Here is a 24,563-nt window from a genome sequence, read left to right on the forward strand (position 1 = left end):
CCTGTTCCCAGCTTTCTGCTTATCCAGGTGTTCACCCTAGGTTGGCCTATGCTGGAACCCTGGGTCAGCGCTACCTGCATGGCAGGGAGCTAGTCGAACCAGAGCCTATGCAACCACTCACTTTCTGTAATCAATAAAGTTGTGGCCTAAATTCTGCCAAAAACCAAAACCAAAATTTGAGTCAAGTGTGAATTTATTTAGGGGGGAGGTTTCTGGGTCTGAACGCGCAATTGCAAGCGGCAGTTGAAGAAGCGAATGACAGGGAGCGCAGCAATTTGTCTTTTTGTCAGCCCTTGGAATAATGAAATTTTGGCAGCGCCAATCTTTGTCTTCCTTAACTTCCATATCATCTCAATTGTCCAAGAAGATAGCTTTAGATGTCCTGATCTCCTCCGTGCTGTTATCCCCATCACTAGTTCAGCCACCATGGAAGCGTGCAGTGCATAAATGCCACACTGCTTGTAACCTGCTGTTTCTCTCTCTCCTAGTGTCGTGCTGCATACAAAATTGAGGTTATAGAAAGTTGCTGTGTGGTCATTATCTTAGGGCCACCTTAGACTTTATGAATCAATTTCATGGTTGGAAATTCCATGGGGCTAATCAGGTGGCGCTGTGGGTTAAAGCCTCAGCGCCTAGGACTTGCCGATCGAAAGGTCGGCGGTTCGAATCCCTGCGGCGGGGTGCGCTCCCGCTGCTCGGTCCCAGCGCCTGCCAACCTAGCAGTTCGAAAGCACCTCCGGGTGCAAGTAGATAAATAGGGACCGCTTACCAGCGGGAAGGTAAACGGCGTTTCCGTGTGCGGCTCTGGCTCGCCAGAGCAGCGATGTCACACTGGCCACGTGACCCGGAAGTGTCTCCGGACAGCGCTGGCCCCTGGCCTCTTAAGTGAGATGGGCGCACAACCCCAGAGTCTGTCAAGACTGGCCCGTACGGGCAGGGGTACCTTTACCTTTACCTTTAATCATTAAAAATGTACACCTAGACTGGACTGGGTGATGATTCCACTGTTCCAATAATGCTCCAGCTTTGAGAACCATGTTAGTATATGTCCTTATAGTTAGGTAACTTTTTTGGTATCTAGTCCTCACCCTCCATAGTCTGAATGGTGCTTCAGACAACCAGTAGTGACCCATCAGTTTGAGTCCAAGAACATGTGAATGGCCTAATCATCTGTAGTATTGGAGCTGTAGGCTAATGAAAGATATCTGCTGTCTTCCATGAAGAAGACATGAGTTTGCGTGAATTCATTGCTCTGATGCAACCCGTTGGCACGAGCTATTATTTGCATAAGTGAAATGGTGGCTAACCAATGTCCAGCCAGTACAGTACTTGGCTTATTCCACTTTTCTAAGCAGGACGGAAATGCTTGAATTCTAATATTTTACAGCAGCGTCATAAATTTGAGGAAACATCAGACCATCTTAAATAAATCACTAAAGAAAACTTAACACAAGATGGAGTTGCAGTTTACCATGTTAACTATCTCCTTCAAGCAGTATTGTTAGGAGTTAAACAATTTATTCTTAATATTTGATTTGATAGCTCTTCTACACTTGCAAGTCATCGCTTGATGTTTGAGTCATCAAGTAAAGAGCATGTGTGAGCATAGCCGTAGAGTCTTTTTAAAATGGAGTGGTGTGATGGAATGGTAGGCGATGTTTCTACATTCAGTAACTTCATAAGAATGAAAATATACTCTGGTTAATGATTAACTGTGAAAGTACCAAATAGGTAATATTCAAAATGATATATTTAATGCTGATGTTGTAGTTTTTGTCCAAAATTTGGTGAATTGTGGACGTTCAGGTTACATTATCGTATTACTATGTGGTAAGGTACATTCTTATGAGCATTTTTTATTCATTACTTTTGATTTTTATCTGCTTTTCATGCTTTTGCTTATGAAATGTTTTGTTTTGCATAGCATTTTGCAATATTGTGTACAAAACTTCCATTTGAAAAATTGACATCACGCACAGATACTGTGAAGGAATCTTGGCAACCCCAAGCAAACTAATAAATGTCCAAAGAACATATACATATGAAAGCTGACAGTAACCTAAATGTGACTCTCAGTGTTCATAGGTGCATGCCTAATGAGAAGTGAGGAACAGGTATCTTTAGACAGTCACAAAATTCATCTAGGATAGTTGGCATTCACATGAGTCTCAATATTCAGCAGTTTTGAACATTCCTTGCAGTAGAAATGAACCCTACTCTGTATTCTTTCTTCAAGTCCATCATTCGCTCTCATATATATATATATATATATATATAGGCGAATGTCCAACACATTTATCTCCATTGTTAATTGCAATGCTTTTAGGAAATGGAAGTTTATCCTCCCTGCTGCCTAAGGTATTCAGGGATTGCAGCTTTTAAGAACTAGTGGTTCTGGACAATTACTGCTGCAATAATAACGTAGATGCATTTATTACACTGCAGCTACTTCTGGGTGCAGAGTTGAGCCTGGCATTCTTATTCAACATCAAAGCATGTTGTGTAAAGTTTTGCAAAAAGTAAAGAGATCATTGCTGCCCTGGGCAACTTGGGGAGGAAGGATGGGATATAAATTGAGTCCGTCTTGGCACCAAACATGTTCTCAAACCTGGCATAGACCTTTCCAGAAGTTATAACAGCAGATAGGTAGGAAACACACCTGGTTGTGAGTAGCTCTTGCTGCCTTAAGGGCGAGGAGTGAGAATGAACTGATGTCTCTGTTGAGAGAGTGCATGTTGAAAAATGTAATATAGCAAAGCCTGTCCTGACTTATCAAGGCTGATCTAAATAATAAACACCAGGTTTTGTGGTCCTGGGGCCCTGTTAGCACAGAGACATACTATGAGTGTGTACAGGAGCAGAGACTGGTATTACTAAGGAGTTCCAGGAGCCAGACGTTCAGAGCTTCATGTGGAATGGGAAGTCCAAAACTCAGGTTGGCTGGCCAAGCTCAAAAGGAAAGCATCTGTCTAAATGGAGTGGGAGATAGGAAGGTTGTGAGTTAGATAGGTATCACTAACACTTACCTGGAAATATTTAAAGGCATATCAGTACATAGAGACTCAATCTGTTCTCTGGGGGATGGCGCCACTTTGTAGCCTAAAGACAAACAATGTTGATCTTTCCTCCATTCATTCTATAGCCTCCAATGGCCGACAAAGGCATTAGTATGCAAACCAAAAAACACCCAGTTCAAGTCTTGATAGACCCATAATGCCAAAGATAACAGGTTTTTTAAAAAGTTTTCCCACTCCAAATGGGTAAGTTCTAATATACGGCTTGGAAGACTCTACAGAGAGCAATGACATCTGAGTCTGTGGCCTCTCCAGATGACCTGTTTATTGAGCATTCATCCTTTCCTTGCACAAAGCTTACATGGAGGTTATATTGTATCTTGTCTTCACTGATCATCCATTCTGATTTGTTTGTGGGGCACCTGCACACCAAAGCGTGTTCTCCATAATAGAGAGCACGTGTTGCGGTGGGGGCCAAAAAGGCCACCCCACTGTTGTTGGGCAAATTGGCCTCATGCTGTGATTGGGCAAGGAGTGTTGCTGGGGAGAATACAGGAATCCAGGGGCTTGCCATCCCTTTCATCCTAGTCCCTGACATCGGACTTGGGTCGTGCAAGCCCCAGGGGGCATGAGGGTGAGAAATGGGGGACTGATGTCCAGCTTCATTTCTCCCCAATATGGTTCTCCCTGACTGGCTTCCGCTGGAATCCGGAGGTCAGTCCTGTCCCCTTGCCTGGCTTCCGCTGGAATCCGGAGGTCAGTTCTGTCCCTGGGGCAAGGACAGATAGTCATAACCAATGCCTAAGCAACCACTCACGTGTGTGTATTTAAATAAAGTTGTGGCCAAATTCATGCCAAAAACCTTAAACAAAAATTGATGTGTGAAGTGTGAGTTATTGGGGTGGCTTGGGGGACCTCGACGTGCAATAAGCGTTTCTCTTGCCTTCATCCCAATCTGCTTGCGTCTTCCCATTTTTGCCAATGACCTCTCCACCCCAGTTCAAGTAGCTTACTGCAAGCATTGTCCCCTTATTCCTGACACATTCTGTGTTCTCTATACCACTAAAAAGGCCTTTCCACTTCTCTCTCCGTCTCACCTACCTTCCTTCCCAGTGTGCAACAAACACCATTTTATAGACAGCAATCTGCTGTTCCAGTTCCGAATGAATTTCCGCCGGAGGAGGAGATTGATGGAGCTGCTCGCTGAGAAGTCCCGATTGATGCCAGAGAGTCACGACAGTCCCTTTTGTCTACGAAAGCAGAACCATGACAATAAAAAGCACACCAGTTTCCTCTCAGGTATTTGAGTACCAAAGCAGAAGGAAGTCTTCGTGGTATTAGTAGGAAAAAAATAGTAATTTATCCATTTCTATAGTACTTTCAACCAAGATTCAACAAGATTCACTGTAGCTCACTCACAGAACCTGGAATATGTGCCTCTGAGCACTTGCAGACTGCTTTGAGGGGAATGAAGAGTATGCATTAAATGCTGTTTGAAAAGGAAGGGTTAAAGTGATAGAGTTCTAGAGAGGAGAGGAATAAATGGTTAGAGCACAATCTATGCAAGTCATTGCCACCTTGGATTAGCTGTGTGTTAGGACAGGTCATCTATCCCTGAGAAAATTGTTCAGCTGTTCCATTTTTTCCAGAAGTTGGGTTTTCTGTGCCCTGGAAAAAATCCAGAAGCTGAAAAGGGGAAGTATGGGAGGAGAATGTTTCAATCATTACATTATGCAGGTGCCCTGTAAACAATCTAGTACAAGACGGCAGCTTCCCATATTGAAGTTGATCCTCTTTTGTGCTATTTATGAAAGCATAAATCTTTTCTTAATTTAGAAGAGAAAGCAGAAGAAAAACGTTAGTAATGTGAGCGAGCATTCTGGCCAGTTTAGTCTTTATATTGCGCAACTGACTCATAGCACAATCCTATATATACCTAGCCCAAAGTTAGTCCCGTTGGGTTCATACGGCATTGCAGCCTGAAGCACAAAACAAAACAAAAAACTACTTGTGTATGGAAGTACCCTAAATGTTTCTAAGATGTAGCTGTTCATGAATGGGCAACACAAGTTTTAGAAATTTAGGTGACCACTGGATATAAAATCAGAGCAGTGGCATTTCTAATATAACAATATACAGGTGAAATGGACTTAAAAGGCCATCCCAAAAACCCAAATGCTTTGCTTATTTGTTTTGAAAAGCACCATTGTACTAAATGAGCAGTTCATCATCAAAGTGATGGAACTATTGAAGGTGACAAGAACAGGCATCCCCAAACTCGGCCCTCCAGATATTTTGGGACTACAACTCCCATCTTCCCTAGCAAACAGGACCAGTGGTCAGGGATTGTGGGAATTGTAGTCCCAAAACATCTGGAGGGCCGAGTTTGGGGGTGCCTGCACTAGAAACCTCTGAAGTTATGAATCATGGGTAGGCAAACTAAGGCCTGGGGGCCAGATCCGTCTCAATCGCCTTCTAAATCTGGCCTGTGGACAGTCCAGGAATCAGTGTGTTTTTATATGAGTAGAATGTGTCCTTTTATTTAAAATGCATATGGGTTATTTGTGGGGCCTGCCTGGTGTTTTTACATGAGTATTATGTGTCCTTTTATTTAAAATGCATCTCTGGGTTATTTGTGGGGCATAGGAATTCGTTCATTCCCCCCCCCCCAAAAAAAAAAATATAGTCCAGTCTGGCCCCCCACAAGGTCTGAGGGACAGTGGACCAGCCCCCTGCTGAAAAAGTTTGCTGACCCCTGTTATGAATGATGGTAAAGAGAATCATAAGAGAGAGATAAATTAATTTATGTCCTCCTGCCTATTTCCCTTCCTCCTCCTCCTCCTCCTCCGCTTGGGAAAGTGAGCCCCACCAAGGAGATAAAGATTGTCTCAGCAGTGAGACGGAGCAGTATGAGTAGCTGTAGCAGCAGTGGGTACTTCAGCAGCAGCCCAACGATCAGCGGCAGTCCTCCAGTTCTGTGCAACCCCAAATCTGGTAAGGATCGCTAAGACTTGTTTGCATTGGCGAGTGTTGCAGTCAAGTTAGATACCATGCACTTTTTTAGATGCACCTTCGCATTGCACATGCATGCTTTAAAAACAAAACAAACCAGAAAGAGCAACTGCTGATATGATAATTGGAATGACTGTAAAGGGACGGGGCTGCAGTCTGGGTGGCGCTTGCTCCTCCAAAGCTGCTATTAGCTTTCCTACCAATGCAAATAGCAGCTTTTGAGGGGGAAGAAATGATTAAACGCCCCCCCCTTCTGTAATTCCCTACCTTCAGCACCCACTGTTAGTATTTTTGTAAACTGCATTATAAATGCAAATATGCATTTAAATCCACATATACTTTACCCCCTTTGGGACGCGAGTGGCGCTGTGGGTTAAACCACAGAGCCTAGGAATTGCCGATCAGAAGGTCGGCGGTTCGAATCCCCGCGATGGGGTGAGCTCCCGTTGATCCGTCCCTGCTCCTGCCAACCTAGCAGTTGGAAAGCATGTCAAAGTGCAAGTAGATAAATAGGTACCGCTCCAGCGGGAAGGTAAACGGCATCTCCGTGCGCTGCTCTGGTTCACCAGGAGCGGCTTAGTCATGCTGGGCACATGACCCGGAAGCTTTCTGCGGACAAACGCTGGCTCCCTCGGCCAATAAAGCGAAATGAGCTCACAACCCCAGAGTCGGTCATGACTGGACCTAATGGTCAGGGGTCACTTTACCCCTTACCTATACTTTACCCCTTAGAAAACACCCAGGCAATTTGGCTTTGAGATAGCAGGAATATATTTGTTTTTAATGAAGGGGCATGTCTTTGCAAAACCAAATACCCTTTCAAAGCACATTATTTCCTTCAAAGAATTCTGGGCACCGTTGTTTCTTATGAGTTGCCAGAAACTGTAACTCTCTGAGGGGTAAACTACAGTGCCCAGAATTCTTTGAGGGAAATAATGTGCTTTGAATGTGCTTTAAATGTACTATGTGTATATGGCCTAAACCAATTTACATTTAAGGAGGGGAGGACTAAGTGTTTGCATGTTCCCCCATCTTAAAAAATAACTAAATTTTTATGTACACTGAAAACTAAGGAAAGGCTTGACCAGAGTTCTAATAGGCTATGTTTGAATATACAGGAGTTTAACACGTGAAAGTGTTCATCTTCAAAGCTTAACCTGAATTGGTCTAGCCCAGCAACAGACCTCTCAAAAGCTGTCCAAGTTTTCTTGGACTCTGATTCCTAATTCTTAAGCTTTTCTGTGCATGACTCAGATTTTAATCAATGGTGTATAGTTTTATTCCATTTTTATTCCAAGTTTTGAAAGCTTCGGTTTGATTGTTGTTGCACTTTGTGAATTTCCTCTGCTTTCCTCCAAATTACCTCTTACCTAAACTGTTCAGAGATTTCATTTTATATTAAGCAGTTTCTAAATTATATACGTAAATAAATCAGGCCAGTTCCCTTAAATCTAATATAGCCAGAATTCAGCAGCCGGCTAAAAGTAAACGCGGAAGGGAATTATGTACCTTGTCAGCTTAGGCATATGACACCAGCTGCTCGACGGAGCGCTTTCACACCCCCACTGGTTGTGGCAACCAGCCCTAAATCGGCTGACAATCCAAGTTTTCTGACCCGCTTAGAAACACTTTATAGATCAATCTGTCATTCTTCTCCATTACACAGAGAGAACAGTGACAGCAGTGGCCGGCATGTGAAGACATTTACTTTATTCAAGCCATTAATGAATGAGGTCAGCACAGGAAAGGGGATAGCAACGATGCGATCATGCTGTTTGCTAAGAGGAATTAGGAATACTTCAGCAATCGGTTCATTTTCAACAAGCCCCTCTATGATAAGATGAAAACTGTCAGCTTCCAAGATTGTTTTCTTTCTAAGCTATTTCCTGTGCCTCTAGAAAGACGAAACATCCCCCCTTTGTGCTCTTCCGACTGATATTAAAAGGCGGAGGAGGGCAGTAAAGAAATATGCATTTTCCCATCCACACTGTTATCTGCTTCAAAGGGAGAACAGAATGTCAAAGGGAATTCTCACACTCTCCTTTCTCACTTCAGTCTTCCCTTCAGTTACGTATAAATATACTCGGCGTGTTCTGAAGATGATTTCAGTAGCCCTGCAAAGGCATTAACCTGCGAATACGAGGGCTCCAACTCAAGTGAGCAGGGATAGGATTGAAGACTTGCCCTGTGTACAACACGGTGCAGGCGTGTCTCCGGCAACTATAGGACAGCGCTTGTGACGTCACTCATGATTAATGGTGCAATTCCCTCTCCTTTCCCCCTTGCTGTGGTTTTATTTAAAATTTATTTATCTGCGTTCTTTAGAATCTGGGCACGTCCTGGCTGTACAGTTAAGTGTGGGAGTGAACACGCTGGCCTCTGAAAAGTGAGCAAAAATCAGAAACTGTACCTGTCAGCGATGCTCTGCTGTTTTATATCTTGTGGCAGGGAAGTGCACCTAAAAGGAACACAAAAGCACAAATTATTTATTTAGCAGTAAGCAATCATTCCTTTATTGCCCACTACAATCCACCCTTGTGCCAAGAAACAAGGGTATAGCATTCATTTTAGATCCAAAGATTAGATTGCAAGTGTTTAATTGAGGAAAAAGATCTTTGCACAGATAGAAAGATAGATAGGTAAGAGAGCTGAAAATAATGCCAATGTATTTCACACCTGGCAACCCATGTGCCCCTTTGGTTCCATATAGTACATAGGTAAAAGGTAAAGGTAAAGGGACCCCTGTCTGGACCCAGTTCTCCACCCCTGGGCTAGGACCTGGGAGGCCAGGGTTCAGATCCTGCCATAGCCGTGAAGCTCAGTGGCAAACCTGAGCTGATGTTGCCACACCATAAGATGACAGGAGCCAAGCCTAGGATCCTATCCCATAAAGGTAAAGGGACCCCTGACCATTAGGTCCAGTCGCGGACAACTCTGAGGTTGCAGCGTTCATCTCGCTTTATTGACCGAGGGAGCCGGCGTACAGCTTCCAGGTCATGTGGCCAGCATGACTAAGCCGCTTCTGGTGAACCAGAGCAGCGCACGGAAACACCGTTTACCTTCCCGCTGGAGTGGTACCTATTTATCTACTTGCACTTCATGCTTTCGAACTGCTAGGTTGGCAGGAGCAGGGACCGAGCAACGGGAGCTCACCCCATTGCGGGGATTCGAACCACCGACCTTCTGATCGGCAAGCCCTAGGCTCTGTGGTGTAACCCACAGCGCCACCCGCATAGGCGAATCTAAAAAGCCTGGGACACAAATTGTCACAGCTATCTAGCAGCTGGGGAGGCTCATTTACCAGAAATAATGTATTTAGCATTAACTCTGGAAGTGTGTACTTGATTCTGACCAAACTAAGCCTCCCTGATGTATATTGTGTTCTAGGAGGCTTAAACCCAAAGCAAGCATTGGTTGCCAGGTTTGTTGCTGTGTTTTTCCAGCTCTCCTACCCCACCAATATTGCAACAATAGTTTTTCATTTCAGCAGTATTTTGCTAATATTGTAGTGTTCCGTTGCTAATTAGAAGATTGGTTTTTGTTTTTTAATGTGGAAGCAACATAGGAGAATCACAGCTGGATGACAATGTCGTTGACAACGTGAGTAAAGTAGACATGGTGATTTCAGACTAAGCAATCCCGGCTCTTGTGAAAGTCTTTACTTAATATCCTCCTTGTGTATTTGCAGTATTGAAGAGACCAGTGACTCCTGATGAACTTCTGATGCCTGGGGCACCATATGCCAGGAGAACCTTCACAGTATGTCTCCAATTACCTCAATTATCTTCTGTTGTGTATTGTACTTCATGACATTTTGATCCATTATTCAGACATAATAATGGATGCAAAAATAGATAAAGGGATATTTTCATTCGCATTTTGGTACAATTTTGAGCCGAGGGTGTTTAATCACAAAATCTGAAGGACTATGAAAACTGTGTTCCTATTAGTCCAGGAAGTGTGTGAATCAGGCCAGCTTTCTTAAAATTGTGGCTTGGTTTGCCTAAAATCCCTGAGCAACCCTAGAATCTGGTGAATCACTGAGGATTCACAAAAATGTGCTTGTGTTGTTTTGGCTTGCTATCAAAACAGCAACAAAGAGAATTGCTAAAGCATTTGTTGTCGCACCTTCTTGTTCCCTCTCAAGATTGTAGGCGATGCCGTCGGGTGGGGATTTGTGGTGCGTGGGAACAAGCCTTGCCACGTTCAAGCTGTGGATCCCAGCGGCCCAGCAGCTGCAGCAGGAATGAAGGTAATTTTAACGAATGCAGGTTAAGTACTTTAAAAAGGGGAGAGGGGATGTGTTGACATGAAGTCAGGACTACTTCAGATGTGACACCATGCAACACAACTCTATACACCTGGTGTGGGGACATACCCTCCAGCGTTCCTCTGATGAGAATCAGCACGCTTGTCTTTTGCTGACATGCTCTTGTGGGAGCCAGCTGATTCGTGTGAAAGCGCAGCATCACAGCAAGCGCCATCTTGCCCTCTTCCCTGAGCTTGGCAGCCACACTGGAGAGGGAAACAGGCGGAGGAAGGAGGGGGCAGTGGGGGCGGACTGTGCACCCGGGTGTCTTCGCTGAGAGGAGTGACATTTGGCGCGCTGCCCACCCGTGACTCCTAAGCCTACCCCAAGCCAACAGGGGAAGGGGGAGCTGCGCCGTTTTGCCAGCAGCATTCCCCCCTTCCCCCTTTGTTTTGACAGCTGGGGGAGGCTTGGGAGTCGCGGGTGGGCGGTACGCCGAATGTCCGCCATTGGCAGCTCACTCCGCCCCCCGTCTGCAGGGCGCATGCGCCGCTCCATGCTCCCGAGTGGCTATCCCGCTCCTGGGAGGGCACCCTCTGTGCTCCGCCCACCTTGGAAGCGCACCCGTCCTGGGCAGCGTGGACATATGCTCTGCCACTGGTGGGAAACAGGACATTCTGGGATCAAATCAGAAACTGGGATGGTTTCTGTAATTCCAGGATTGTCCCGGGGAAATCGGCACACTTGAAGCATACGTAAGGATTTCCATGAGTAATTAGGTAAAGTTAAAGGGACCCCTGACCATTAGGTCCAGTCACGGCCGACTCTGGGCTTGTGGCGCTCATCTCGCTTTATTGGCCGAGGGAGCTGGCGTACAAGCTTCCGGGTCATGTGGCCAGCATGACTAAGCCGCTTCTGGCGAACCAGAGCAGTGCACGGAAACGCTGTTTACCTTCCCGCTGGAGCGATACCTATTTATCTACTTGCACTTTGATGTGTTTTCGAACTGCTAGGTTGGCAGGAGCAGGGACTGAGCAACGGGAGCTCACCCTGTTGCGGGGATTCAAAGGGCCGACCTTCTGATCAGCAAGTCTGAGGCTCTGTGGTTTAACCCACAGCGCCACCCGTGTCCCCCACAGCGCCACCCGAGTAATTACATATGAACTATATACAGTGGTACCTCTGGTTGAGAATGGGATCCGTTCTGGCGCCCCGTTCGCAACCTGAAAGGAACGTAACTCGCGCCTGCGCATCTGCACACGCGCGGGTCATGATTCGCCGCTTCTGTGCATGCGTGTGACATCATTTTGCACATGCGCGAGTGGCGAAACCCTGAAAAAACGCAACCTGAAAAAACGTATCATGAAGCAAACGTAACAAGAGGTATGACTGTAATTACAGTGGTACCTTGGGTTACAGACGCTTCAGGTTACAGACTCCGCTAACTCAGAAATATTACCTCAGATTAAGAACTTTGCTTCAGGATGAGAACAGAAATCATGCTCCGGTGGCACGGTGGCAGCAGGAAGCTCCTTTAGCTAAAGTGGTGCTTCAGGTTAAGAACAGTTTCAGGTTAAGAACAGACCTCCAGAACGAATTAAGTACTTAACCCGAGGTACCACTGTACATAATGCCACACAGGACATTGCTTTATGCTGACTCAGACCATTGGACTATCTCACTCAGTGCTTCCTGCACTGCCTGACAGCAGCTCACCAGGGTCTTTTCTCAGCCCTGCCTTAAGGGTGTTGGGGACTCAACCTTCTGCATGCAATGCAGATATTTTCCCACGGAGCTACAGCCCTTCCCCATCATTGCATGCCACTATCTACGTGGGATCTTCACACTCCTTCCTGGCAGAAATGTATTCCTGTAGGAGTTTTAAGCTGGCCTAGGACATTGCCAGGTTTGCGTCTTCCTTCCCTGACGCGAGTCTCCTTTAGGCTTCTTTATGCTCAGCGCAACAGTAATAAGAGCTGGCAGCGAAGAAGAATCTGTCCTGCTCTAAGAAGCTTTGTCTGCCAGAATTGCTTGGAGCAACCAACCAAAAGAGACCAGACCAAGAAAACTTGGCGAAGAGGGAAAGGGCAAGAATTTGAAGAGCAGCCAAAGCTCAGCGTTTTGCTTTCTAGAAGTGTCCTTGGCACCGAGGCAACACCCTCTTCCCTGCCTTGTTGAGATGCACCCAGAAGTCTACACATTTCTGGACGTTGGCTGCATGCTGTGGTTGTTTAGAAAACTTGCAGTCTTCCTTCCCTCCACGCTCCACATGTTACGCTTCTCTCCTTTGCACTGCGTGGAGCAAACTCCTGGGGCAGGACTTTTGGCCCGCCGCTCTGCATGTGCACTCGAAGGCCTTTTGTTCCAGAAAGCTGTAAGGAAGATATACTTACAAAGCCAGCGCTGTGTGTCTTGCATTCCATAAGAAGACTTATTCAAAAGCCATCAATCTCAGTGGATTCCAAAGAGAGAGGCCTGAACCAAGCCTTTGTAATGGCGATGAAAATTGCCAGGATTTTAATTTCTAGAAAAATGAGTCTTGTATCTGTCTAGAAGGCCTTCATTTATGGTGTGTGCACGACTCTGTAGTAGCCTAGTGGTGATAGAAATGTGCTCTGTACTTTCTCAGTGGGGTGGCTTTTCATAAGGATGAGAGCGAGTTTTTGGCATTGAAAGCAGATTCTGGATCCTTAGCAATTGCTGGCATTGCTCCTGCATAGCCCATCTTCTTCCCTTTCTGAGGGCTGCTCATGGGCTATGTGGCCAGAGGAATGAAAAAACCATGGCAGAAGGACAGCATCTGCCTTCTCCTGTTGGCAATGGAGTGGATCTACTGCTTCTTGCAGAAAGAAGTTCAGAGGAGGTTGGGCAGGTCTGGAAAGGCTGTTTGGCTGTCTTCCCACCAGGTCCTTGCAAGCTCTTTGAAAATAAGTCTGGTGAGAAGTGGAAAACTCTCTTTGTTTTCCTCGTTCACTTTACAGGGTTGGGCGTTACATCACAAGACTGAAACTGAAGTGGGGTAAATATTGACACAGCGATAACATTGTGATTGCAGCAAACACCAGCAACTCACTCCCTATGTTAAAGACACACCATGTAAAGATTGCACAGAAATAGACACGTCTGTTTCCAGCATGAAAACTGTGAAACCACCTGCTCAGGGTTTAGGTAAAGGTAAAGGTACCCCTGCCCATACGGGCCAGTCTTGACAGACTCTGGGGTTGTGTGCCCATCTCACTTAAGAGGCCAGGGGCCAGCGCTGTCCGGAGACACTTCCGGGTCATGTGGCCAGCGTGACATCGCTGCTCTGGCGAGCCAGAGCCGCACACGGAAACGCTGTTTACCTTCCCGCTGGTAAGCGGTCCCTATTTATCTACTTGCACCCGGAGGTGCTTTCGAACTGCTAGGTTGGCAGGCGCTGGGACCGAGCAGCGGGAGCGCAACCCGCTGCAGGGATTCGAACCGCCGACCTTTCGATCGGCAAGTCCTAGGCGCTGAGGCTTTAACCCACAGCGCCAGGCTATTTTAATCTCCTTGTGTTGCTAAATATGGCCAATATGCTAGCTGTACAATGAAAAACCACGCTGGTTCTTACTTTGGAGACAGAGCAGATAGTGTAAGCTGGGTGACACATCTCTCCTACTTTTTTGTTGTTGTCTGCGAGTTTGAACAAACATCAGCTGTTTTCCGATATGGTTTTACTCGATGGCTTTTCTTTAAATAATACGACAGATGAAACAGAACTGGCATTGGTCTAGTATATAGCTGTCAACTTACAGATTTGAAAATAAGGGACCAGCAGCCAAAATAAGGGACCTGCTGCCTCCCTGTTCCAGGCACTCCAGTCTTCCTGTCCTCCTGCAGTCTGGTCAAACTCATGCTGGTAGCTTTGAGAACACTGTCCAACTGAATAGAATCCGAATCACATGCACCACAAGGCCTATGCAGCCTCAACTCCCTGGCCTGGCTTTGCACTGCAAAGTTTGCAGCAGCATGTGCAACAAAATGGTGTCCAGTATTCAAAAAACCCCTCAGCTTGCATTAACTAGCCACACACAAGGCATGCAATCTCCACCCCCCAGTCGTTCTTGGACTTGTTATTGGGTAAGCAACACAGCCAAACAACACAGTTTGGAGCCTCCCTCCTGCCTGGCCAGCAGGGAGGGAGGGAGGGGAGCTGCTTCCTTTGAAATTTAAGGGACATCTAAGGGACATCCATCGATAAGGGACAGCAGCGGCACATGGCGCTGGAATAAGGGACTGTCCCTTCAAATAAGGGACACTTGACAGCTATGGTCTAGTAGCACTTTTGCAGCTGGTTTGAGGACCAAAATGGAGCTTTGGCAGAAGTTCTGAGTCTGTGAATCGTATACACACCCCACACATTTAAGAAGCTCCAGAGAATCCTGTATCAGAGACAGAAACATCTGCTGAAGGGAAGTGCAGGTGGACTGTGGAAGATGGAAGAAGGATTGCTCACTTCTTTTCTCCACTGCCACTTCTCCTTTCTAAATGGCACCCTCCCTCCATCACTTTTTTGATAATTAATGTCTCCAGATTTCTGCTGACTGTGCAGTTTGGCTCTGAATTTCTTCTGTCGGTTGTATTCTCTGCCAGGAGTATAATAGATTTCACCTGCTGTTACACTAGAGAATGAGCATAGCCGAAGAATCTTTATAAGTATTTGATATATAGCTACTAATCAGCAAAGTGCTACTGAATCATGTCCTTTCTCTGGTGACATCATACTTACTTACACTTACATCATATTCTTGCAAAGAAGCTGGCAAAAGGAGGGCTGGACGAGGTAACTGTTAGGTGGATTTGCAGCCGGTTAATGGACCGAACCCAAACTGTACTCGCTAATGATTCCTTGTCATCCTGGAAAAAAGTTACAAGTGGAGTGTTGCAGGGTTCTGTCCTGGGCCGTTGTTGTTTAACTTTATAAACAACTTGGATGAAGGAATTGAGGGGATGCTCATCAAATTTGCAAACTGGGAGGGGTAGCTAACGCCACCTTGTATTTATGGGACTGCCTCTCCTGGTATGCCCCGCATAGGATCTTAAGGCCCATGAATAATCACAGTTTAGAGGTCCCGGGCCCTAAGGAAGTCAGATTATCCTCCACCAGGGCCAGGGCCTTCTCAGTGATGGCTCCGACCTGGTGGAATGCTCTGTCCCATGAGACCTAGGCCCTGCAGGATTAAACTTCCTTCCGCAGGGCCTGTAAGACAGAGCTATTTCGCCTGGCTTTGAGTTTGACCCTAGCCTAATCTTTTATTCCCCTTCCTTCCCTCCCCCTCCCCTTTGTATGAAGATTACCCGCTCAGGGATCCCACAGCTAATTCTCCCCTGGTCTCCTCGCTGGCCCAAATAGGACTAATTTAGCCAGCTAGCCCTGGTGATCATCTAATGTTTATTGGATGGATTTCCCCCCTAAATTGATTTTTGATTTTTGAATTCTGAATTTATTGTTATTCACGTTTTATACTGCATTTTATGCTGTTTTTTTGTTGCATCAATTAAGTGTTTTAAATTTGTTGTTAGCCGCCCTGAGCCCGGTTTCTGAACCGGGAAGGGCGGGGTATAAATAAAAAATTATTATTATTTTATTATGAAGTCAGGGGCATGGGGGGGGGTTGCGGCTCTCCCCAGGTGTCATCTCTGAGGGGGTGACCAAATGGCACACCGTGGGGGGCAGCACTTACCGTGGGGCCTGGCCTGCAGCTCGCCTGAGCCACGCATCTCTCCTGGAAGTGAGGCGATGGCTCGGGGCCCCCACTGCCCAAAACAGCAGCGTGGGGCTTGCGTCTGCCACGTAGACACTATGGGCAGCTTTCTGCGGCACCCCCAGGCGTGGATCACAGTGGCGCCCCCATGTGCGGATCTCAGCAGCGCCCCCCTTTTTAAAGAGCCAGTGTGGTGTAGTGGTTAAGAGCGGTAGTCTCGTAATCTGGGGAACCGGGTTCGCTTCCCCGCTCCTCCACATGCAGCTGCTGGGTGACCTTGGGCTAGTCACACTTCTTTGAAGTCTCTCAGCCCCACTCACCTCACAGAGTGTTTGTTGTAAGGGAGGAAGGGAAAGGAGAATGTTAGCCGCTTTGAGACTCCTTAGGGTAGTGATAAAGCGGGATATCAAATCCAAACTACTCTTCTTCTTCTTCTTCTTCTTCTTCTTCTTCTTCTTCTTCTTCTTCTTCTTCTTCTTCTAAAAGAAAACAACCTTAAAAAACCGAACAATTCTGATAAACCCACCATTTTGGCTTGCTTTTGTCAAACCAACAGGACTGTTACTAGCCACTTATCTTTTTCGGATTAGTTTTAAACAAGGACAATCTTGAGGCTACAGTACTTTTTCTAAAAGTTTTTGTAAGAAGATGCTTGGAGGGCCATTTAGATTAGGAATGCATAAGATATGAAGGCATCTCGGGCTGTTTGTCGTCATGAGTTCTGGGAGCCGCAACAGCCGTACCTATTCAAATTGTGTCAAAGCCGCTCCGAGTGCATATGCCAGCGCAGAAACAGTGCTGCGCTTATGTGTTAATTCAGCTTGTAAATTCCTGCCTGGGCCACAGCCCAATTACAGATGCATCGTGTTGCCAGACTGCACAGCTGAGACCTTTTGCCCTTTCAGAGCATTTGCTGACTACTTAAAATAGCCCTTGGCCAACAGCTTTTGCTGCAACCGTGAAAAATACTATGAGTCGAGTGTGGATTTCATTCTCTTTATTCAGCTCATAGTAGTGAGGAATGGAAGTTTCCCCGCACTGTCTGCTTTATATACATTATTTACACAATGGGCCCCACGTGATTGGCTAATTCTGGGATTCTCGTGTAGGCCAATCAGGTTGCAGATTCACTTCCACCTAGAGCTGGATTGGGTGGCTCCTGTGGACCAATCAGACTGCTGCATTCTGAATCCTATTGTTCTAGGACCAATCAGACTGCTGCAATTTAGATCCTATTCAACTCAGTACATAACAAACGGGAAGACAATTTGGACACTGGAAGTTTGGGAAGAGTGTTGTTCTCATGCAGAAACTTAATAGCGTTGTAGACAACCCCGGTTTCTTTGGCCCTGCTATTGCTGTCCTTGAGCTAAGGTTGCCACCCCTTGTTTCCTGAAGTCCTGCTATGCAGGCAAAAATTCTACTGGTATAGCTTTACCCACCATGTTAGATCCAGTGACAGGGAAAATTTCACCTGTTCCCTTTCTACATGCAGATGTTCAGCCCTCAGGAGAACCAGCAATACAAAGGTTGAAAATGTACCTTGTGTGGTCCACCTGCTGGGCTTCTGTCAAAGAGGTAGGAGGATACAGCCTTCTCCTCTGTGCCACATCATGATGTGCTGCATGTAGTGGTGGCTCTGAACTGATGGTGGCTAAGCAGAATCATAGCGTTGGAAGGGACCTCAAGGCCATTTGGCCCCGTCCCCCTTCAATGCAGATATTGATGTTGGAGCAAATAACTCAATGAGAATAGTAACACAGTGTGAGTCGGTTATGAAGCAAAAGGGAAATTACCTGCTGCAGCTTATTAAAAAGGAACCGGAAGCTTAATTATTTATTACAATTATTTCAGGGTTAGTCTTATCATAAACTATGGGTGTTGTTAATGTCCGCTGGAAAACAGAAATGAACTAGTTTGCATGAAATGGATGCTGTGATCCATTTGGGTCTTCCCACCCGCTTCATTCACATGTGCAGGAAATGAAAACAACAATTCTTGTTGTCATTTCTCTGGAAAACCCCCCCAAAAAACTAACCATTACACCGTCAAATTTACAACCTGTGCATTAAATTAGGTCAACAAGTTTACGGCTTGTGTTCTGCTTAGCTGACATATTTACTTCCCTAAATTGTTAACTTGGAAATTGATGTCGGTGAACTTAAAAGAGCCTCGTTAGCCTTACTGTTCTAATCTGAAAAACTCTGGTTTGGCGTCATATCAATTAATTAAACAATAGTATTAACAAAATTGCTTGATCTTTAAAGTAGAAAGTGCCAGGCTTACCTCTGCTTAGAACTGCTGTCCTCTGACCTGTAAATCTTCCCTTATAATCCCAGATGTGTGGGTCCTGTTGTGACTGTTCAGTGTGTGAAGGGAGGCATTTTTCACATGCTTAAAGGCACCCTCGCCATTAGAATTATTTAATTAGGCTTTTTACATTGAGATGAAATTCTGGGCGTCAGAAGTTTGCACTGGTTACCCGCGATATCCAGGAAGGACCATGAAGCGGTGAGCTTTTCAACAGGTTACAGTGGTACCTCGGGTTACAGACTCTTCAGGTTACAGACTCTGCTAACCTAGAAATAGTACCTCGGGTTAAGAACTTTGCTTCAGGATGAGAACAGAAATCACGCCGCGGTGGCGGTGGGAGACCCCATTAGCTAAAGTGGTACCTCAGGTTAAGAACAGTTTCAGGTTAAGAACGGACCTCCAGAACGAATTAAGTTCTTAACCCGAGCTACGACTGTAGTTGGATCTTTCCCTCAGCTGAAGGAGTGGCAAACCTCAGGAGGAGAGGGCAGATGCTAGGCTGATGGGATAAGAGCAACTATTACAATGGGAGCGTGTGAGATCCTCAGTGCAGGATATCTTGATCCTGGGAGCTCAGGTAAACTCATCAGATCCTTTGAAGTCTATGCATTGAGTAAGGACATTCCTGAGTTATCTTCCGAATCTGCTCCTCCAGGAGAAACAGTTGGTCCTGTCTGGTATGTATGTGATCTCCCAGATGCTTGATGCTCTGGGAGGGAGAGAGGCAGCAGTTCTGGAGATTTATCAGAAAGCCATGACTCATGGCACATGGCAGCTAGATCCCAAGGCACCCTGCAAAGAATGGTGCTCAGATAGGCATAGTAACCAACCCCTGCAGAAGAAGATGGACTACTTCTCTGAATGGCTGGTACTCCAGCTAATGAATGGCCGGTGCAGCATTCTAGGATAGCCACCTGTCATGTGCTTCCAATGAAGCTTTGTTTAAAGGTAAAGGTACCCCCCTGACCATTAGGGCCAGGCACGGACGAATCTGGGGTTGCGTGCTCATCTTGCTCAATAGGCCGAGGGAGCCGGCATTCGTCCGCATGACTAAGCCACTTCTGGCGAACCAGAGCAGTGCACAGAAACACTGTTTACCTTCCCACCGGTGTGGTACCTATTTATCTACATGCACTGGTGTGCTTTCGAACTGCTAGGTTGGCAGGAGCTGGGACCGAGCAACAGGAGCTCACCCCATCGTGGGGATTTGAACCACCAACCTTCCAATCAGCAAGCCCTAGGATTGGTGGTTTAGACCACAGTGCCACCTGCATCCCACCCGAACCTTCGTTTAGGCAAGTTCTAAACATCCTGCCCTACCCACCCTATACAGGTGGCTGAATATGGACTTGACCCTCCAGCATTTGGTTTGTGCCACGTTTGTTCAGAGAGATTACTTCTTCCTCGCTTCTTTCTTAGGCTGTCTTCTTGCCTTTGTCCACCTGTACTTCTCTGCCTGCTCTGTCTCTGGCTCAGATATGGTCAGAACAGAAGGCAGAAAGTCAGGCCAGTGGGGGTGTTGTTCTACGGTTTATTGGAGAATGTTCGTGGTAAATAACCAATGTTTTGTTCTAACCTGTCTATGCATATTCCCTCCCCGTTTGGCACTCCAAAATTGCCTTGACTCAGCAAACTGGCTGCAAACTGTAGACGTTTTAGCTCTCAGCGCAGCTTTCCTACAAACAGGCTGCTTTCTCTCCCCTTTTGCCAAAGCAGTAAGCACTCGGCGATGGGTTTTATCTGAATGAAAATAGCACCTCGGGACAGAAGGAGTAATAATACAGGAGTTTGTTTATTTCTCCTTAGACAAAGTTGTTTTTTCTCACCTCCACAAATTGAAACCTAGTTTGCAGCAAGCATTCGGCAGAAAGTCTCGAACATGACACCAGGCATGTTTTGAGCCTTAAAGGCTGAAAGCGAATGCCTGTTCTCTGGAGATGCAATCTTGTGTTTATGCAAGAGCTGGATTGCTGCCTGCACCCACACCGCCCACTCTTTTTAGCCAATGGCGCACTAGCTAGACATACATACATAGTAAAATGTAGTATGCAGAAAAAGATTCCTCCCAAGGGTGGATTTTAAAGGAATGGGGAGCAAAATACATTACTGTTGGTGTTGGTGCTGACCTTTAAAGCCCTAAACGGCTTCGGTCCAGTATATCTGAAGGAGCGTCTCCTCCCCCATCATTCTGCCCGGACACTGAGGTCCAGCTCCGAGGGCCTTGTGGCGGTTCCCTCACTGCGAGAGGCCAAGTTACAGGGAACCAGGCAGAGGGCCTTCTCGGTAGTGGCGCCCGCCCTGTGGAACGCCCTCCCATCAGATGTCAAAGCGATAAACAACTACCTGACATTCAGAAGACACCTGAAGGCAGCCCTGTTCAGGGAAGTTTTTAATATGTGACATTTTAGTGTATTTTTCATCTTTGTTGGAAGCCGCCCAGAGTGGCTGGGGAAACCCAGCCAGATGGGCGGGGTACAAATAATAAATTATTATTATTATTATTATTATTATTATTATTATTATTATACTGGTGTAGAGCATGGTGAATGAGCCCGTCTGCAGAAAGTTTCACTCTGAAGATGAGGAAGAAGGAAGGAGTTCTCTGGAGACTAATCAGATTAGACCTTTGGCACACACGAAAAAGGTTTATACGATGCTTTAGACAAGCATATAAGCCTCTTTCACATATTACTTGCAAGAGAGTGGGGCCATGCTCCTGCCCTACTCATTTATTTATTGCTTTAGGATCCACACTTTGAGAACTATGGTCAACAAAGTGGTATCACAGCAGATATAAAATGTAATTGAGATTCAAATGGGCTCTAGTAATTTTAAAACAGCTATTTCCTGACATTAAAAGCCTAACAACCCACACAGGAAAGCAAAGGCCTTAGGGAAGAGAGAGGCCTTCAAGGCCTAGGCAGCTATGGATGAGCCCTGTGGGGTCACCACAAAAAAGGCCCTGTTAGCAGTGCCACCCTCCCACAGCCACATCTCTTCTTCACTGGCAGACACTTCACTGTCATTTTATGTCAATCTCAGGATCCTGGCAGACTGAAACAGGGAAGATCATGTTAGTATTTCATGCAGCCAATGCTGCACATGTGACTGGTGTGAATCACATGCCTGTCTGAGAAGACTGTGGGAACGGAAGACAGCCTTATCTCTCGTCCGCTGTGTGTACTTTGTAACGTACTTTCACTTTTTTTTTGTTTTCTCGGAACTGAGGAGAACGGTCGCCATTATGCTGTAGTCCGTAAGGTAAAAAGGTAAAGGTAAAGGTACCCCTGCCCGTTCGGGCCAGTCTTGCCAGACTCTAGGGTTGTGCGCTCATCTCACTCTATAGGCCGGGAGCCAGCACTGTCCACAGACACTTCCGGGTCACGTGGCCAGTGTGACAAGCTGAATCTGGCGAGCCAGCGCAGCACACGGAACGCCATTTACCTTCCCGCTGGTAAGCGGTCCCTATTTATCTACTTGCACCCAGAGGTGCTTTCGAACTGCTAGGTTGGCAGGCGCTGGGACCGAGCGACAGGAGCGCACCCCGCTGCGGGGATTTGAACCGCCGATCATGCGATCGGCAAGTCCTAGGCGCTGAGGTTTTACCCACAGCGCCACCTGCGTCCCTATAGTGTGTAAATAAATAGTAGTTTAGATCTATGATGTCTCGCTCTTCTTGCTGTTATACCAGAAAATTTAGTGTGCATATATCAAGCTAATACAGTGGTACCTCGGGTTACATACGCTTCAGGTTACAGACACTTCAGGTTACATACTCCGCTAACCCAGAAATAGTACCTCGGGTTAAGAACTTTGCTTCAGGATGAGAACAGAAATCGTGCGGCGGCAGCGGGAGGCCCCATTAGCTAAAGTGGTTTTCAGGTTAAGAACAGTTTCAGGTTAAGAACAGACCTCTGGAACTAATTAAGTACGTAACCAGAGGTACCACTGTATATGTCGCTGAGCTCCTTAGAGAAGAAGGGAGATGCCTTTTCCAGTGCTGCGCACATCAGAGGACACTTGGGGTTCCGGGGGTTTGCAGGCAACCCCAGGGTGTTTCCCAACAGATCATGTCCAGCACTTTGAATTGAGCCCAGGAACATAGCTGCAATGAGCACAAACAGGTGCAAATTGGCGTAATATGTTCCAACTACCTGGCGTCCAGAGTGGAGTCCCTAAGGTGGTTGGAGGGTGCCTTGTATGCCTCCTTCTGGAAACTCCTGCTAAAGGGGTGCCCAATGTATTGTTCTGCTTTCCTTTGTACCACGTCAGCAAGCCTAAGAGTGGAGCCTTGTCATCTAGACAGCGCAGGACCTACATACACACTGCACAGCTTTGCACCAACAAAAGCAACGTGGGAGGCAGCATTCACGAATTGCCGGTCTCTGCAGCCACAGCGGGCGTTGTGATTCTCCAGCATTTGGACTTCACCTCTGGAAGCACACTCCATTGTATCTCAAGACAGATGGGTGCCAACAACAAACTGGCATCAATTAGCAGCCAATATTTTTTTCCAGTTGATGTTTCTGGGCAACCCTTGTCAGTCGCACTGCCTGATCCTGCCTCCAGAGAACCACAAATTAGTGTGTTTATTTGTGAAATAGCCGTGGTGTGCCCTGTTTCTCCATCCGTCCCCTTTCCCCACTCACTGTAGCAGTAATTTTTTAATATAAATTTAGTAAATAAAATAAGGAGTCAGATTTTTGCCCCATAACAAGTTGGGGGAAGGGCGGGCAAGGGGACCAGTGGAAGAACAGGGCAGGAGAAGCTGCAGTACTTAAAATTTACAGAACTAATAACACCACCCTGATATTTTGTGAGATGCTGGTATATAAATACATTTAGTTATTCATTCCTTCATTAATGAACCTTTGATAGGAAATGCACAGCACCCCAGATTTGCAAGCTGACCATTGTGTTGGAGAGGAAGATGTTAAAAATAATATTATTTTTGTTGGCCTTGAGGTTTTCTACAGCCAGTTCTAATAAGAGGCCCTCTGGGAATAACCAAGGCGGTGGTGGGAATTGCTTCCTTGTTGCATGTAATGGGAAATCAGCGTTAGGTTTACAGAGGTTTGTTCAGGTTCCACAGTCAGTATCTTTGAAGCTTCTCCGATGGAAGTGCTGGCGTTCTGCTGAATTGTAATAAGGTTGTGTCCGATTCCTCCCTTTCTCCAGCTGACTTGCTGTACAAGAAAAAAACCAGGTGCCCTTGTTGACAGTAGATCATGCTGACATTGGTGACTATCAGTTGGCTCACTGTAATGATTTATTATTATTATTATTATTATTATTATTATTATTATTATTATTATTATTATTTTATACCCTGCCCATCTGGCTAGGTTTCCCCAGCCACTCTGGGCGGCTCCCAACCAAATATTAAAAAGTTATGGGTTAAGATTTGCCCAAAAGCTTTGTAAAATTAAGTGCTTTGGGTTTGTTCCAGTTAAATGATGCAATGCTGCAGCCTTGCCCTTGCCAAGGCCTTCCACATTCCTAGCCTTTGTTTTGTTTCATTTTATTGCCATTATAAACTTTCATGCTTAGCACATTGAGCTTATTAACAATTTTCAGAGGGGTAGCCCATGTTACCCCATGGCAGCAGAAAGATCTTGTGGCACTATGTAGACTAACAAATTTATTACAGAGCATAAGCTTTCGTTTTAAAAAAACCATAGGAGCGAAAGTTTAAATTCACAGGGTTCTTTGAGTAAGCAGTGTATCAGATTAAATGGCATGTAATGTTAATGGGTTTTGAAATATACTCGGAGTCGAGAGTGGATTTCATGCTCTTTATTCAGCTCATAGTGGTGAGGAGGAATGGAAGTTCCCCCATAATGTCTGCTTTATATACATTATTTACACAATGGTTCCCACATGATTGGCTAATTCCGGGATTCTCCTGTAGGCCAATCAGGTTGTGGATTCACTTCCACCTGGAGCTGGATTGGGTGGCTCCTGTGGACCAGTCAGACTGCTGCATTCTGAATCCTATTGTTCTAGGACCAATCAGACTGCTGCATTCTGGATCCTATTCAACTCGGTACATAACAGGTTTAAAATGGCCAGAAGCGCTTGGGATTTAAGATTACGGCAGACGTTTTGCTGACATGGTTCATCCCACATTGTCTGTGAGTTTCAAAGTGTTTTGTGCTGCATTTGGTGTTGGGCCCCTGAAGCAGAATGTGTTGCCTTCGCCCAACATTATGAGCATCCTTGCCTCTTTCTCCCCCATTTATTTTA

General features: G+C 46.0%; 1 protein-coding gene and 1 long non-coding RNA gene across 4 annotated transcripts in view; both read left to right on the forward strand.

Annotated features, from left to right (window-relative positions):
• DEPTOR (DEP domain containing MTOR interacting protein) overlaps positions 1-24,563 on the forward strand; it is a 65,317-nt gene that overhangs the window by 40,093 nt on the left and 661 nt on the right. For all 3 annotated transcript variants that reach the window (XM_079984425.1, XM_079984427.1, XM_079984426.1), the window contains exons 6-9: positions 4,128-4,313; positions 5,874-6,008; positions 9,715-9,785; positions 10,174-10,278. In XM_079984425.1, coding sequence (XP_079840551.1) covers positions 4,128-4,313; positions 5,874-6,008; positions 9,715-9,785; positions 10,174-10,278 — 497 coding nt within the window. The remainder of the gene's footprint in view (positions 1-4,127; positions 4,314-5,873; positions 6,009-9,714; positions 9,786-10,173; positions 10,279-24,563) is intronic.
• LOC307220585 lies at positions 10,285-24,558 on the forward strand. Its single transcript, XR_013840955.1, has 3 exons — positions 10,285-13,449; positions 13,795-24,071; positions 24,375-24,558. It is a non-coding gene; the product is annotated as an uncharacterized lncRNA (long non-coding RNA).

Source organism: Podarcis cretensis (assembly GCF_951804945.1).
Source record: "Podarcis cretensis genome assembly, chromosome: 7".
Lineage (NCBI taxonomy): Eukaryota > Metazoa > Chordata > Lepidosauria > Squamata > Lacertidae > Podarcis > Podarcis cretensis.